Source organism: Oxyura jamaicensis, chromosome 1 (assembly GCF_011077185.1).
Source record: "Oxyura jamaicensis isolate SHBP4307 breed ruddy duck chromosome 1, BPBGC_Ojam_1.0, whole genome shotgun sequence".
NCBI classification, from domain to species: domain Eukaryota; kingdom Metazoa; phylum Chordata; class Aves; order Anseriformes; family Anatidae; genus Oxyura; species Oxyura jamaicensis.
Genome location: NC_048893.1, coordinates 12,022,531 through 12,035,136, shown reverse-complemented (window position 1 = coordinate 12,035,136; position 12,606 = coordinate 12,022,531). Strand labels below are relative to the sequence as shown.

Sequence of the window (12,606 nt, the reverse complement as noted above, 5' to 3'; positions counted from 1 at the left end):
TGCAGATTGCATTTGCATTTGTTTACTTTACTATAAAGTATGATTAGCAGAATGTGTGATAAGAGAACTACAGTGAAATGCTTTTGTTCAAGGTCATGGAACAGGACAGTGAATTAAGGTAGAAGTAAAATCTTTTCCTTTTTACTCCTTATCTATTTAGATCATACCGCTACCTCGTTTTTAATTTTAAAATGTTACTGTATAGGAAGACCCACATTGTGTGGAATTCTAGTGTGTATCCCTTCTGTGTATTTCTTAAATGTGAAACAAAAAACTGAAATATTTATAACAACTGTAATATTAATATTAATTGTGGTAAGATAGATAGGAATGTATACATTTTTAAGCTTCTTGGTATTACAAATATTTCAAAGCTTTCAATACTAAGAAATAAATGCTTTTTGGTCTTTGAAATGTACAGTTATTTGCTTCGATATAGCTTTTTTGCTCTACCTGAAATATTTCTTTTTCTGTTTCACAAAATAAAGCGTTGTCATTTAGAAAAATACCACTCCACTATAAATAAGAGAAGAAATAATTAAAAGTGGTAGGATAAATTCTGTTTGGATACCTCGGATGTCCTAGGGTAATTTGAACCATGCTGTACTGGCACACTGTGCACTGTGCAGAAGTTCTTGCGTGTCCTTCCCATCCTACTAAAAAGGTTGGGAGGTTGGTAACATTTTCTGAAATTGGTGTGAAACTTCATGGTGAGAGCCTGCGATCTATAGATTTTAATCTTCTGGAAGAGTCTGATTTCTTTTAGATCACTCTGCTTTGATAAATGTTTTTTAGGTAGCACAAGAAATCCCATAGTGAAGTTTGGAATTGTTTTGTAGAGGCTTACTCCTGTAAATCCGTTTCAAATGGATCTATGGACCTTGGTGTGCTTAGAAATGTATACTTATTGAAATTGTATGGTAGGAATCAGAATTGGCTATTTGTTTATACTTTGCACCACATTAATCTGTTAGTGTGAGAAACCCAGATAAACTCATTTAGAAAGAGGTAATATTATTTGTACCTTTTTCTTAATTTTCTGATTTTGGGTTATTTTTTAGGAAGTTGGATTTCTGATTGTTGCATACGGTCTTTTAGAAACCTCATACACCAAAAATTTAGTCCAGGTAGAATAATAAAAAAATACCCTAAGTGTTTTACATAATACATAACACATAACTAAGGGAAGAGAAACCTTAAAAACAACAAAAACAAGATAAAATGATGGAGACATAAGTACTTTAATTTAGGAAGAAGAGTGGAAAATTGGGATTACCACGATAAAAAATAATTCAATTGTTTTGTACTTTCATCTTGTTTCTATTGGTTAGCTTACAAAAGATAATTTTGTGAAAAACAAGTCTAATCTCTTTTTAATGGAAATCATCACATCCAGGTTGTGTTAGGTGTGGCTTTGGGTGATACAGTTGGGGTGTTGAACGTTGCACATGCTGTTGTTTCAGAACACGGCACTTCAGACCCTACAGGCAGAGGGTGACAAAAAATACACAATAAGCATAGAAAAAGAAAGGATTGCTTCCTCTGTTGAATGGGATGACTGGCCTGAAGCCTGTAAAAAGGATTTTCTATGTTGTAGAAGTGGTCGGACAGTACATACAGGAGCAAAAAGAGCTCTGTGGGTGTTGGCTGTACATGAGGAGCCGGTTATAGGGCTACAAAATTAACAGCTATGGAATTGGAAGTGCCCCTTTTCCAACCACAGAAGCTAGTTGGAGCCCAGGTCACTTCAGCTGGACTACCTTGTAATTTACGTGGTTTGTCTTTGATCTTTCGTTAGTAGAAAAGATACACACAAGTGTAAATGAAATGTATCTGTAGTTGCACTTATGCATATCTGCACATTTGCATGGGAGATTTTCTCCTTTGCTGGAGTACTGAGTTTGAAGTGGTTTCTGCTAGAGACTGTGAAGAACTTCTAGTCACTAATCTGTCGATCCTTCCCGTCTCGAAATAGATGTGCAGTTTCACAGAGCTGTGGGTTAGCTGAGCTTGGCAGGCACCTCCAGAGATCGTCTGTTCCACCCCCCTCAAAGCAGCATTGACCAGAACGATCTTCTCAGGGCTGTGGCCAGCCGGGTATTGAGCCCCTCCAAAATGGAGGGGCCACAGCCGGTCAGGGCAACCTGCTCTTGGTTTGGTGACTCCTGCACTAACCTAACTTGTTGGACTGTGCTGGGTCATTTTTAGCAATGCAGAATTACATGTGTCTGGGTTGCTTTGAGGGTAGCATTTGCTTTTTTACCTCCTACTGAAGTTTTACCTTAAAGGTTTAAATTCCTGTCAGATCTATCTTTGTGAATGCCTCCTCCTCCTTCCCTTCTTCCCTCCCCCCTTACTTAATGCTGCTACGTTTTTTGAGCAATATGTGTAATATCACAAGTGTAAAAGAACAAATGAGTATTAAGATAAGTAGGCAACTTGTTTAAATCCCGGTTACCATCTATTTCATTGTAGTTGTCATACCATTCTCTGAATTGCATGGGTTGGTTAAAATGCAGATAACAGACTACATGTGACTGATTTTGAGAAAAGCCATATAATGAGTTGGCTGTTTCAGACATTTCAAGTATTAAACTCAACTTCATCTTCCTTCTTTTCCAGTTGCTGCTGTAGTGTTATTTTATACAGCCCAGAGCCCACATAATATACCTCTGACTGAAGTAATTGGGCCAGTATGGCTCATGTTGCTACTTGGAACTGTGCATTGTCAGATTGTTTCAACACGAACTCCTAAGCCACCTCCCAGCACAGGGGTTAAAAGAAGAAGGTATAGTCTATATTAAAGTACTTTTTTAGGATTGTTAAACTATTCTAAAGAACATACATGAAAAATCGTAAGGGTTTACAGTCTCTGCTTTGCAAGAGATGAGAAATTGAGGCTCTGTTTTTATCAGAAACTTGAAAATGGGTGCTTAATTGGTGCTCTAACTTTTATGCATTTACTAATTTGTGCATTGCTTTATTTGATTTTTAATGCACTGAATCTGATATTTTGCCTCAAAGCAGCTTGCAACTGGTGGAGTGCCAGTATCTGTATTACTGCCAGTTGGGTTTTAGAACTCTGTGTGATACTGACCAGTGACCTGACAGAAATGTACATTAAAAGAGATATTTGAAGCATAGACCTTAAATCTTCCAGCACTTCATTATGGCTCAGTACAGTGAATTGTCCCATTACGATGGGGAAACCTGCAATAGTGAATTTTGCAGGTGTTAACCTCTGAGATGAAATATATCTTGGGTTTTAAGTGTTATGATAATGAATAACTGTTTTGCCTGGATTTATTAAATGGACTTTGTTAAATCGACATAAACCTTTAGCAAAATGTTCTGTAATCTTGCTTGTTTTTGCATGCTTAAAACTGCTGAATGCATTATAGACCTAGTAGATTGCACTTATAAAGCTACCTTCCAATTTTAATCTCTTCTAATGAAGGAAATTAAGGAAAGCAGCACATTTGGAAGTACATAGGGAAGGAGATGGCTCTAGTACCACAGATAACACACAGGAGGGAACAGTGCAGAGCTACGGTACAAGCACCTCTTACAGTATTGGCGCTGTCTTCAGAGATATCTGGCATGCCGCTTTCTTTTTATCAGGGTTTGTATTTATTCAAGGCTACATATGTGTTAGATATGCACTATCCCTTTTCTAAAGAAGTAAACATTGATCTAATGATTAGATAAGCTTTTGTTGATCCAGTTTTTGTTAATAGTACTCAGCTCAGTGTTTGAACATGTCCTGTTGATCTATTTCACTTCTGCAAATGCTGATGCAAGAAGTTTGAAGAGATACAGGGTAACTTTTATTAGTCCCCTGATATTTGTAGGACTACTCTGTGTAGACAACTTGGTTTCTCAAATTTAATCCAATGAGAAAATCAGACTTTTTAATTTTGCTTTGTTACCTCAGCTGCTTATTACTCTGAGAGAATATGTGTGGAGCTCCATAACTGTTATGAAATCACATACTTTTCCTGAAGGAAAAACCTTCAGGATTCAAATAAGCACAATTACTTAGTTTATAAATAAATATAAAAGATGCATTTTCTAATGACTGGAAGAAACATCTAACCTTGTTATTTTTCAGAGATGTTTTGCAAATCATCGATCTGCTAATGCAGTGCTGTGGGCTTTAAAAATAAAATAACAAATTCAGTAGCAGCCAGTGTTCAAGATGCACTATACATACAGCATTGTGAGTGCTGTATGTCAGCATTTATTAACAAGAGAAAATATACTAAAAATGGCACAAAGTTAAGAAAAGGGATACTGCAAGTAATTTAATTGATGTTTTGTTGTGCATGGTGCATCTTAAATATTGCAACACTAACATGTCTGTCATACCTGTGATATGTGCTCTTAACCTCTGGTAAAGTTTATTTTGTATTATTTTACATTCTGGGAATATCTTGTTGAAACTCTGGATACGTTTTTAAAATGTTTAAAAATGTTGCAAGAATGCATTTGACTTTTCTCTGTGTAGATTAAGCTATCTTTAACAACCTATGAGTAATAGTAATAGACACCACTGCTGTTGTTTTGTGTAACCCCTCCATCTAAATGGATTGGTCTAAACACATTAATTTCTGGTATGTTTGGATTGTAATCTTGCAAACTCTGAATGTTTTCAATTCTGTAAAGACACTGATTTTCAGTAAGAGAAAGATTGTTGGTAGACTCATTTTCTTCCTTGCCTTCTGTGTCTTGGGCTCACACAGAGTGTTTTCAATTGAGAAGAGGTACTTGCTCAAACCATTTAATGAGAGGTACTATTTGTAGATGTTAAGCATCAGTGATGACTACTTAGTGTATACAGCATCTCCAAAGCATAAAGAGCATGGTGACTGAGGATGCTGTAAGTAGGCTTTAGTCACTTGTTGCTTCTTCACTGTAGAGGCACGGTTTGTATGTCTGAGAATGAACTGTATCAGGAACTTGTCTATCTGAAAAATAACCAATTTTTCCCCCAGGAGATCATGCAGTTGAGTTTCTTCATGTATTTTTTTTTCCATGGTCATACAACAGTTTTGTCAGCAGAGTGGGACTGGGAGTGAGGAGACAGGAGCACAGTGTGGAGACTGATATTGCTGAGGCAGTTCTTGTGAAATCCCAGTGCAAGGAAGCTGTCCTTATTTGAATTAAGGAAATCTTTAACTTCTAAAAAGCTCTGCAGCTTGAATGGGGAAGAGAGTTTTTTGATCAATTCCAATGAAACAGATGGGAATAGAATACTTGCCTAACACTTCCACTAGCTAATGCATAAATAAGACTGAAAGTTCTTCACAGAACATCTGCACATATTCAACCTTTTTAAGACCTTTTTGGATTTATTCTAGGTGTTGTCCAGTTTTGCTCTTAAATACCTTTAATTCTAGCATGAAATTTTAAAAGTTGATTAATGACAGGAAAGTATGCATATTTCATTTCTTCTCTCTCTCTTTTTTTTTTTTTTAACTCACTATAGTGTGTTTAGTTTAATTTGGTAGTTTAACACGAAGCCCACATTTATGCTTTTCTTCTGTGGGGCTTAGACTTAAATTTAGGGATTCTTACCAAAAGTAGCAATAATATCTGCATTAGAAACAAATGAAATTTCACTTACTTACCTGTTTTTCAAAATGAGCCTTAGCTGATATCAAACCAGTATTTCTCTCACTGTTACAGCATTATAAACATTGCTTTTTAAAGTCCTATCTGAAAAAAATATGCATAAATATATATATAATATATATTTTATCCATTTTTATCCATTGTTACCCAGCTGCTGCTTGAGGCTACTTCTTCCTAGTAGTTTTCAAATGTGAAACACTGCCTTTTTTTTTCCAGAAAATGTGAAATGAAGGCATGATATCCTCACAGAGTCACGCTCCCTTTCACACTTTTTTTTTTTTTTTTTTTAAAAAAAAAGGCTCCCAAAATTTAATGCATTAAAAATTGACCTCTTTGGATTCCTGGTTCCTGCAAAGAATTTAATCTTGGTGCTAATTCATATCTTTCCTTAGTGCTCACAGCTGAACTTCCTGAAGCTTATAATTTCACAATAAACTGTTACTGAAAGACTGATACTTGCTTTATTTGACAAGTTGAACAGCATTTTTTTTCCCATTAAGTAATAAGCTATGCTTTCTGTCTATTTTCATTAACTTAGCTAAACAATGACATTATGAAATAGCACAGGCATGAAGTTCTAGCATGCTTACTGTTGATGGTTTGACATGTTTGTCTAAAGCCTCAGTAATGTCTTAAATGGTCTTCCTAGTGGCTTTAGAAAATGAGAACTGTTTGTATGCAGACTAGCACAGTGGTAACCTGCAAATAGGAAGAGGCTTACTAACTGCTCCTCCAGCACAGAACATATCATCAAGCATCTTGCTGTCTCTTCATCTTTGTAAGCTTATAATAAAACTTAATCCATGCAAATATATAAAAACTAAAAAAGTATTTCTGCTGATTTTTGTACTCACTTGGTTAGAAATAACATCAACAAAGAATTTTGGGAATAGGCAAGGGAATAGTAGGAAAGTGTAAGGGAAGGTGGAGACTAAAGAAGGTAAAGGAAGATGAAAAGCCTCAGTAACATTGCCTCTTCTATTTGTTATTTTGTCCATGTTCTTAAAAAAAAAAAAAAAAGTGTTCCTTTTTGGATTTTTCCCCTAGCTGTCCCTAGCCATTTGTGTGTTCAGGTTGCCACTGTATAGAAATACCTTACGTTGGGAGGAATTGGAGGTAACTATCCCAATTTGTATGATGTACATATTAAAGAGGAATTTAATCTCCTGCCCTGTAATCCAAGTTCTTGCTGAATGCTTCCCTCCTTAAAGAGAAGGGCAATGTACATTCCCCTGTAGGAGCATAATAATAATCATGCAGGTTCTTTTTACTTTTATCAACTGTGTTTAATATTCTTCTAATAAATAATAAAATCTGGAAATTTGATTTATAACTCTTTTACAAGTGCTCTGGATATCAAACAAGATTTTCACTGCTTTCTGGGTAAAGACTCATGTTCTTTACTTTGAGATAGAGAATCTGAAGTGAAACTCAGCTTTGAAATAATCTCTGATAAGGCAGCAAGCTGCTATTCCTTTTTTATTCCTTCATTTACTATGCTTTCTAATTTGGAAATGGGATCATACAAACTTTTGCTTTAAGAAAGACTTTTCCTGGCATTAGATGACACTGCTTCAACCTTTATTGACTAGATAATGGCCTCAACTTTTAGAAAATGTTATGGAAGCCTATTTACGGATATTAGTAGACTTCTCTTAAGAATGATAATATTTAAGCATAATTTATACACTTGTGATTTGAAACAAGCTTAATTATTGTGTTTGTAAGATATATTGAAATATGTCACTAAGGTGTTACTGGATAATGTGGGAAAGAGTAAATCCCATTGTGTTTAGCAGACTTTTAATAAGCAGACTGAATTTAAAACAAAAAATCCATATAGAAAGTACTAAATGGAGCATGTCTGTTTGCAGCTTCAAGAAATGGCGCATTTGCTTTGAATTAGTAACACAAAAAAAACTTTTAACTTTTTTTTAAAAGACAGAATAGAAAAAAAGATCACTTATATTTGGGGCTTGTGGTTCTTCTGTTGCCAAAATTGCTGTGAAGTTTTAGCTGTAAAATATGGGTTTCCTTTTTTCTCTTAGCTTATTTTTTCTCCATAGCTTATTATAGAATTTTCTTTCAGACAATGTTTCCTTTGTAATGGCTAAGAGTAATGAGTATTAATGAGAAGATTATAAAAAAATTTACAAATATTGCATCAAATACTATTTTTTATTACATATTAGTTTGTGCTTATCTTAACGATAGAACTAAAACATGGGTTGAGAAACAGGATTAGTCTGGAAGAAAGTCAGAGAATCATTAATTTAATGCTTGCGTTTGTTTCAAATCTAGAGCTAAGAAAGCAAAAAACTCAATAGATAAATCCACTGAGACTGATAACGGCTACGTGTCCCTTGATGGGAAAAAGACAGGTAAAAGCAGTGAAGAATGTATACAGGCCCATGAACGTCCCTGTGAAGTGGTTAAGCCAGAAGAATTAGGGTGGAGCACTGCAACACTGAGAGATACCTTCAACAATCCCAGTCATCACAAAGTGAGTATGCCTCATGGCTTTCAAAGCTGGATTACTAAGTTGTCAGATGATATATAAGATGTATTTTTGTGATGCTTTTGTTGTGTTCTCATTTACTTTATCCTTAAAAGTATTGGCCCCAACACAAGGTGCTGGGGCCAACATTATGTTAGATCTTATTTCATTCCTTATATTCCTCGCCTTTCCTTTTCTCATCAGAGGGTTCTTACTGACTGTCATCTAAACGCTTTTTGCTGTCCTGTGTTTCAATACACAATGTGTGTTATCACTTGTATATGATTTTTTTTTTTTCAGACCAGCTAAACACCACACTGTACCTTTTCCTGGCATTTTGATACTATTGGCATAAATAGGTCTGTCTTTATGCTAAAATGGAACAAATTCCACATTACTGGCCATTTTGAGGTCGTTCTCAGTGTTTACCTGTGAATTGTCATTCTTTTATTTTGGTTCATTTCTGTAGAAGACAAGGAAAGCGCAATTTCCCTCTCAGTGAAATAGGCATGGCTCCCCTGAAGTGAGAAATGGGGATGAGATAGAAGCTTAATAAATGGTCATGAAAGAAAGGGGAAATTTTAAGTCTGGATCTAATTATCTCCTGGATATACTGTTTTCATCCTACTGTTCTACAAAAAAGATTTTCCAAAATATTTTTCCTGGCTCCATTATTATTGTCTTTTGAGCATATATCGACTGGCATTACAGCACTTTTACTTGACTTTATCTCACTAGTATTTACTGTCATTGATTGATCATAGCAGGGTTCTTTTTCATGGTAATATCAAATGGGAAAGTTACTGGAAGTTTACCTTTTTTTTTTTTTTTTAATAAAGGGAAGGCATTCTGTGGGGAAATTCATAGTCAAACTATTTAACAACACCTTTAATATAAGTAAGTCAGGATGAATGTGAAGAAGGTTCATCTCAGGGCAGTAATTTCAGTCTGTTAGTCTGCAGGAAGTATTTCCTCAGCAGTAACATAAACTGAGATTCAGTTGTCTTTGTCAATTCCAAGCATTTTGTATTCTTGATGAAATTCAGCAAATTAATTTTTTTTTTTTTATAGTGTTTACAAAAAAAAACTTTATAGTCCTATCTGGTGATCTTACTATAAATGAAAATACACATAAAGTTTTGGGCACCTGAACAATTTTTTATTGACCTCTCTTCCTGTTTCTGAAAGGTCTGCTTTCACTTCGGTTTAAAATCAGGGAAATAGAAAGTGTCATAAATTTATAATCCCGGTGTTCTAAAACAAATCTTGTAGCATTTGATTGTTAGCATTTGCCTCTTCTTTCTTTGTACTGTGTATGTTGATAATTGTGATGGTGTCTGCTTTCACAATTTTGTACTGTTAAATCTTCTGGATATTTTGAATTTAAACCTTTAAAATGTGAATGCCAGGTATGTTCTTTAGAATAATATGAACTAGCCTTTCATTGTCTGAGAAATGTTTATTTTGATACTACAATTTTATATTATTATGCCTGCTGTACCACTTACTTTTTAGAATTGGAAATGCATTAATATCTAATTTAACCAAGTATTTATATACTGTTGTAGAAATAAATTAATTTAAATAGTTCAGAACAAGACTAGGTAAGTACGAGCGTATGTCTTACTAATGCTGTATTTCTTGCACTAGGATGCTCACAGAACTGTGACAAATTTATCAGATGAAGTTTCTAGTGAAGAAGGGCCTGAAACTGGATATTCATTACGTCGCAATGTGGAACGAACATCTAGTGACTGCACACTTCGAAACAGGAAATCTCATCATTATAAGAAACAGTATCCTATGGAGGTATAGTCTTTTTTGTTGCTTCTCTTCTGTAAATTGCTAAAACTTCTTGGTTTCTTGTTGAGTATATATTTTTTTCTCAACCTTTTTTTCTCCTGTGCTGAATTTTAGGATTATAATAATTGGAAGCCATGCTAGTGGGGGAGAGGGATGTTTTTGAATGGCAGAGTTTTGTATTTGAGTTTTTTTAATTTAGTTGAGCTTCATCCTATTTTTCATTTTTTTGGTAAAGGTCCTAAAATATATTTTGTAGATCTTGCATCAGATTTTAGCTAACTCCTTTGTAATTAACTACTTTAGAAACTTGATTTGTTACAGAAACAGTAGTAATTGGCAATATTCAAATTTTCATCATGCTAGGGCTGCTTCATCTCTCCATGTCCTTTATATTTTAGATTCACTAGCCTTCTTGTGAAGAAACCTAACAGGCTACCTCGGAATTTTCATTCCTCCATGTTTATTGAAAGTCATTAAAAATACTGTCTTGAAATCTCATCAAAATTGTGATTACTGTATTGCAACAAGAATACACAAAATACTGAAATTTTAAAAGACTTGATGATGTCAGAGCTAAGAGGAGGAATCCACTGATTCTGTATTAGTGAATCCTTAGTGGTTAGGATTCAGACACTGAAAGACAAAGGTGTGTGTAGGGGAGGGACTTTCTTTTCTCTCCCCTGTGCATGCTCTTGTGCTTTCTTGCTCACTTTCAGTTTTAAAGAGTTTACCCTCTTTTTGCTGATGATATGCAACTTCACGGAATGTATGAAACTTTTAGATGTGTTACTTTTTTTTTAAGCCTTTTTTTCCCTAGGACTATGAGAAAAGAGCGTAAAGAGTAATTTTGGCTCTGGCAAGAGTCCACTTATAGGTGGGTTTAATAGGCAGACCATCATAAGAAAGCCTTCTACCTGATATAACCAATGTCGTCTTAGAAGGGTTCAAATAATTACTTCCCCTGATAATAATTGTTGTGAAGTTTATGCTTTGCACATTAGCAAACTATATAATTTTCTCTTCTTTCATTTATATCTCACAAACTTAGGTTAGAAAAACACAGAACACTAATTTATTTAACAGTTTAATGGTTTACGTCTATTTGGTTCAGGCTAACTGAACAGGTCAATACTTGGAAATATTTCAGTTTTATATTACAGAAGATGTCTCTTGAGTACGTATTACTGCAGCCAGAAAGACATGATTACAGTCAAATTTATCTTAAATGTATTTTTTCCATAGGGTGCTTCAGAGCTTTAAAACTTCAAAATGTTGGCTAGGAAAGACTGTGTTGATATCTTCAGAAGCTGAAGAGACTACATTTGCTCTGTGTAGCTTTGGCAGTAGTGCTTTATACTTGTTCCCCATTTACTTCTCTGACTGATGCCATGAAAGAGGAAGCTTTTATTTTTTGTTACCAACTCTCCTCCCCCCATGTGATCACAAAGGAAATGAAACAATGGTTTTCAAATCTGTGAAAGCTTTATTTGTATTTAAAAAATAAAAATAAAGTAGTGAAGTCAGTGTATTTGTTCTCAACTTCTGTCCTACATTTCCTTTATTTTGATGTTTACTTGTCAGTTTTTTAATGTTCTTACTTGATGCACTCAATGATACCCTATAGTGACTGTGTTCTACAAAGATTTTTTTTAAAGAAAAAATTTCAGATACTATCTTTTGTATTGGTGTTCTCTCTTACTTTATAAAAGAATGGGAAAAAGTTAATATCTTTTTTTTTTTTTTGCCTTTCTTTACAAAATGGCCACATAAAATATATTAAGCAAAATTTTCAGGAAGGACAAGTAACTCTTCTGATGGTAAAGCATTACAAGTCATTAAATTAATAAGCCTACTTTAATGTTATTTGATTATTTTTTCAGCAAAGAAAATTGGGTATATTCTTGAGATAAACTGTAAGAAAAAAAAAAAAAAGACCCTAAAAGGGAATTGAAAATGCCAGATGATGGTGATGAGTAGGATGGTACTGCTTTTAAGACTTCCTACCTGTTTTGCACAAAACCGATAATGCTAACTCTTCAGAGCAGTTTAAAGGTCTGCATTTTTGTTCTGAAGAAAAGATTAGGTTATTTTATATATATATATTGTGGTGTTTAAATCTCCCAAACGTACTATTTTTCTATAGGTTTATCTAAGATTTGGGTAACTTTGAAAATAAGCAGGCACGTTTGTTCCTCAAATACACTTTTTTAAAAATTACTATTTTATGTATGGCTGCAGAACACGCACATACCTAATTTGGGGTATGTCTACTCTTTCTTTCTACACCTGATGCATGCCTATCTTCAAACAAGTTCACGCTCTGTCTTTGAGAATGTATGTTAGCAGTAAGAACAGTGCGGTGTAATTTGGACACTGGGAGTCAACTCCCTTGTTATTATAGGCTGTTACATTTAGAAATACATTTCTGGAACATAGCAATCTTTCTTTTAAAATTGTGTCCACACTGCTTGTTTGGAAGTCTATTTGAGTGCCTCAGGTGAGGATGGCCAGAAATATCTGTCCCTTCTTCCTCCAGGACCTTCTTCCTTCTTGCCTTTTCTAGAGAGAGTCCCTTACAGTATGGTGAGTAGTGAGTGTGGCAATACAATTCTGAACCTGCCAACCTACAACTGAAGTAGGCAGTCTGCAAATGCCTGTGTGCAGTGTCACTA

The 12,606-nt window shown here is 34.7% G+C and overlaps 1 protein-coding gene across 6 annotated transcripts in view; it reads left to right on the top strand.

The window, feature by feature from the left end:
• PHTF2 (putative homeodomain transcription factor 2) overlaps positions 1–12,606 on the top strand; it is a 65,291-nt gene that overhangs the window by 33,926 nt on the left and 18,759 nt on the right. For 5 of the 6 annotated variants that reach the window (XM_035315553.1, XM_035315550.1, XM_035315551.1 and 2 more), the window contains 4 exons: positions 2,623–2,788; positions 3,458–3,622; positions 7,936–8,137; positions 9,782–9,940. In XM_035315553.1, the coding sequence (XP_035171444.1) occupies positions 2,623–2,788; positions 3,458–3,622; positions 7,936–8,137; positions 9,782–9,940 (692 nt within the window). The remainder of the gene's footprint in view (positions 1–2,622; positions 2,789–3,457; positions 3,623–7,935; positions 8,138–9,781; positions 9,941–12,606) is intronic. The other variant, XM_035315554.1, reaches the window with a different exon arrangement.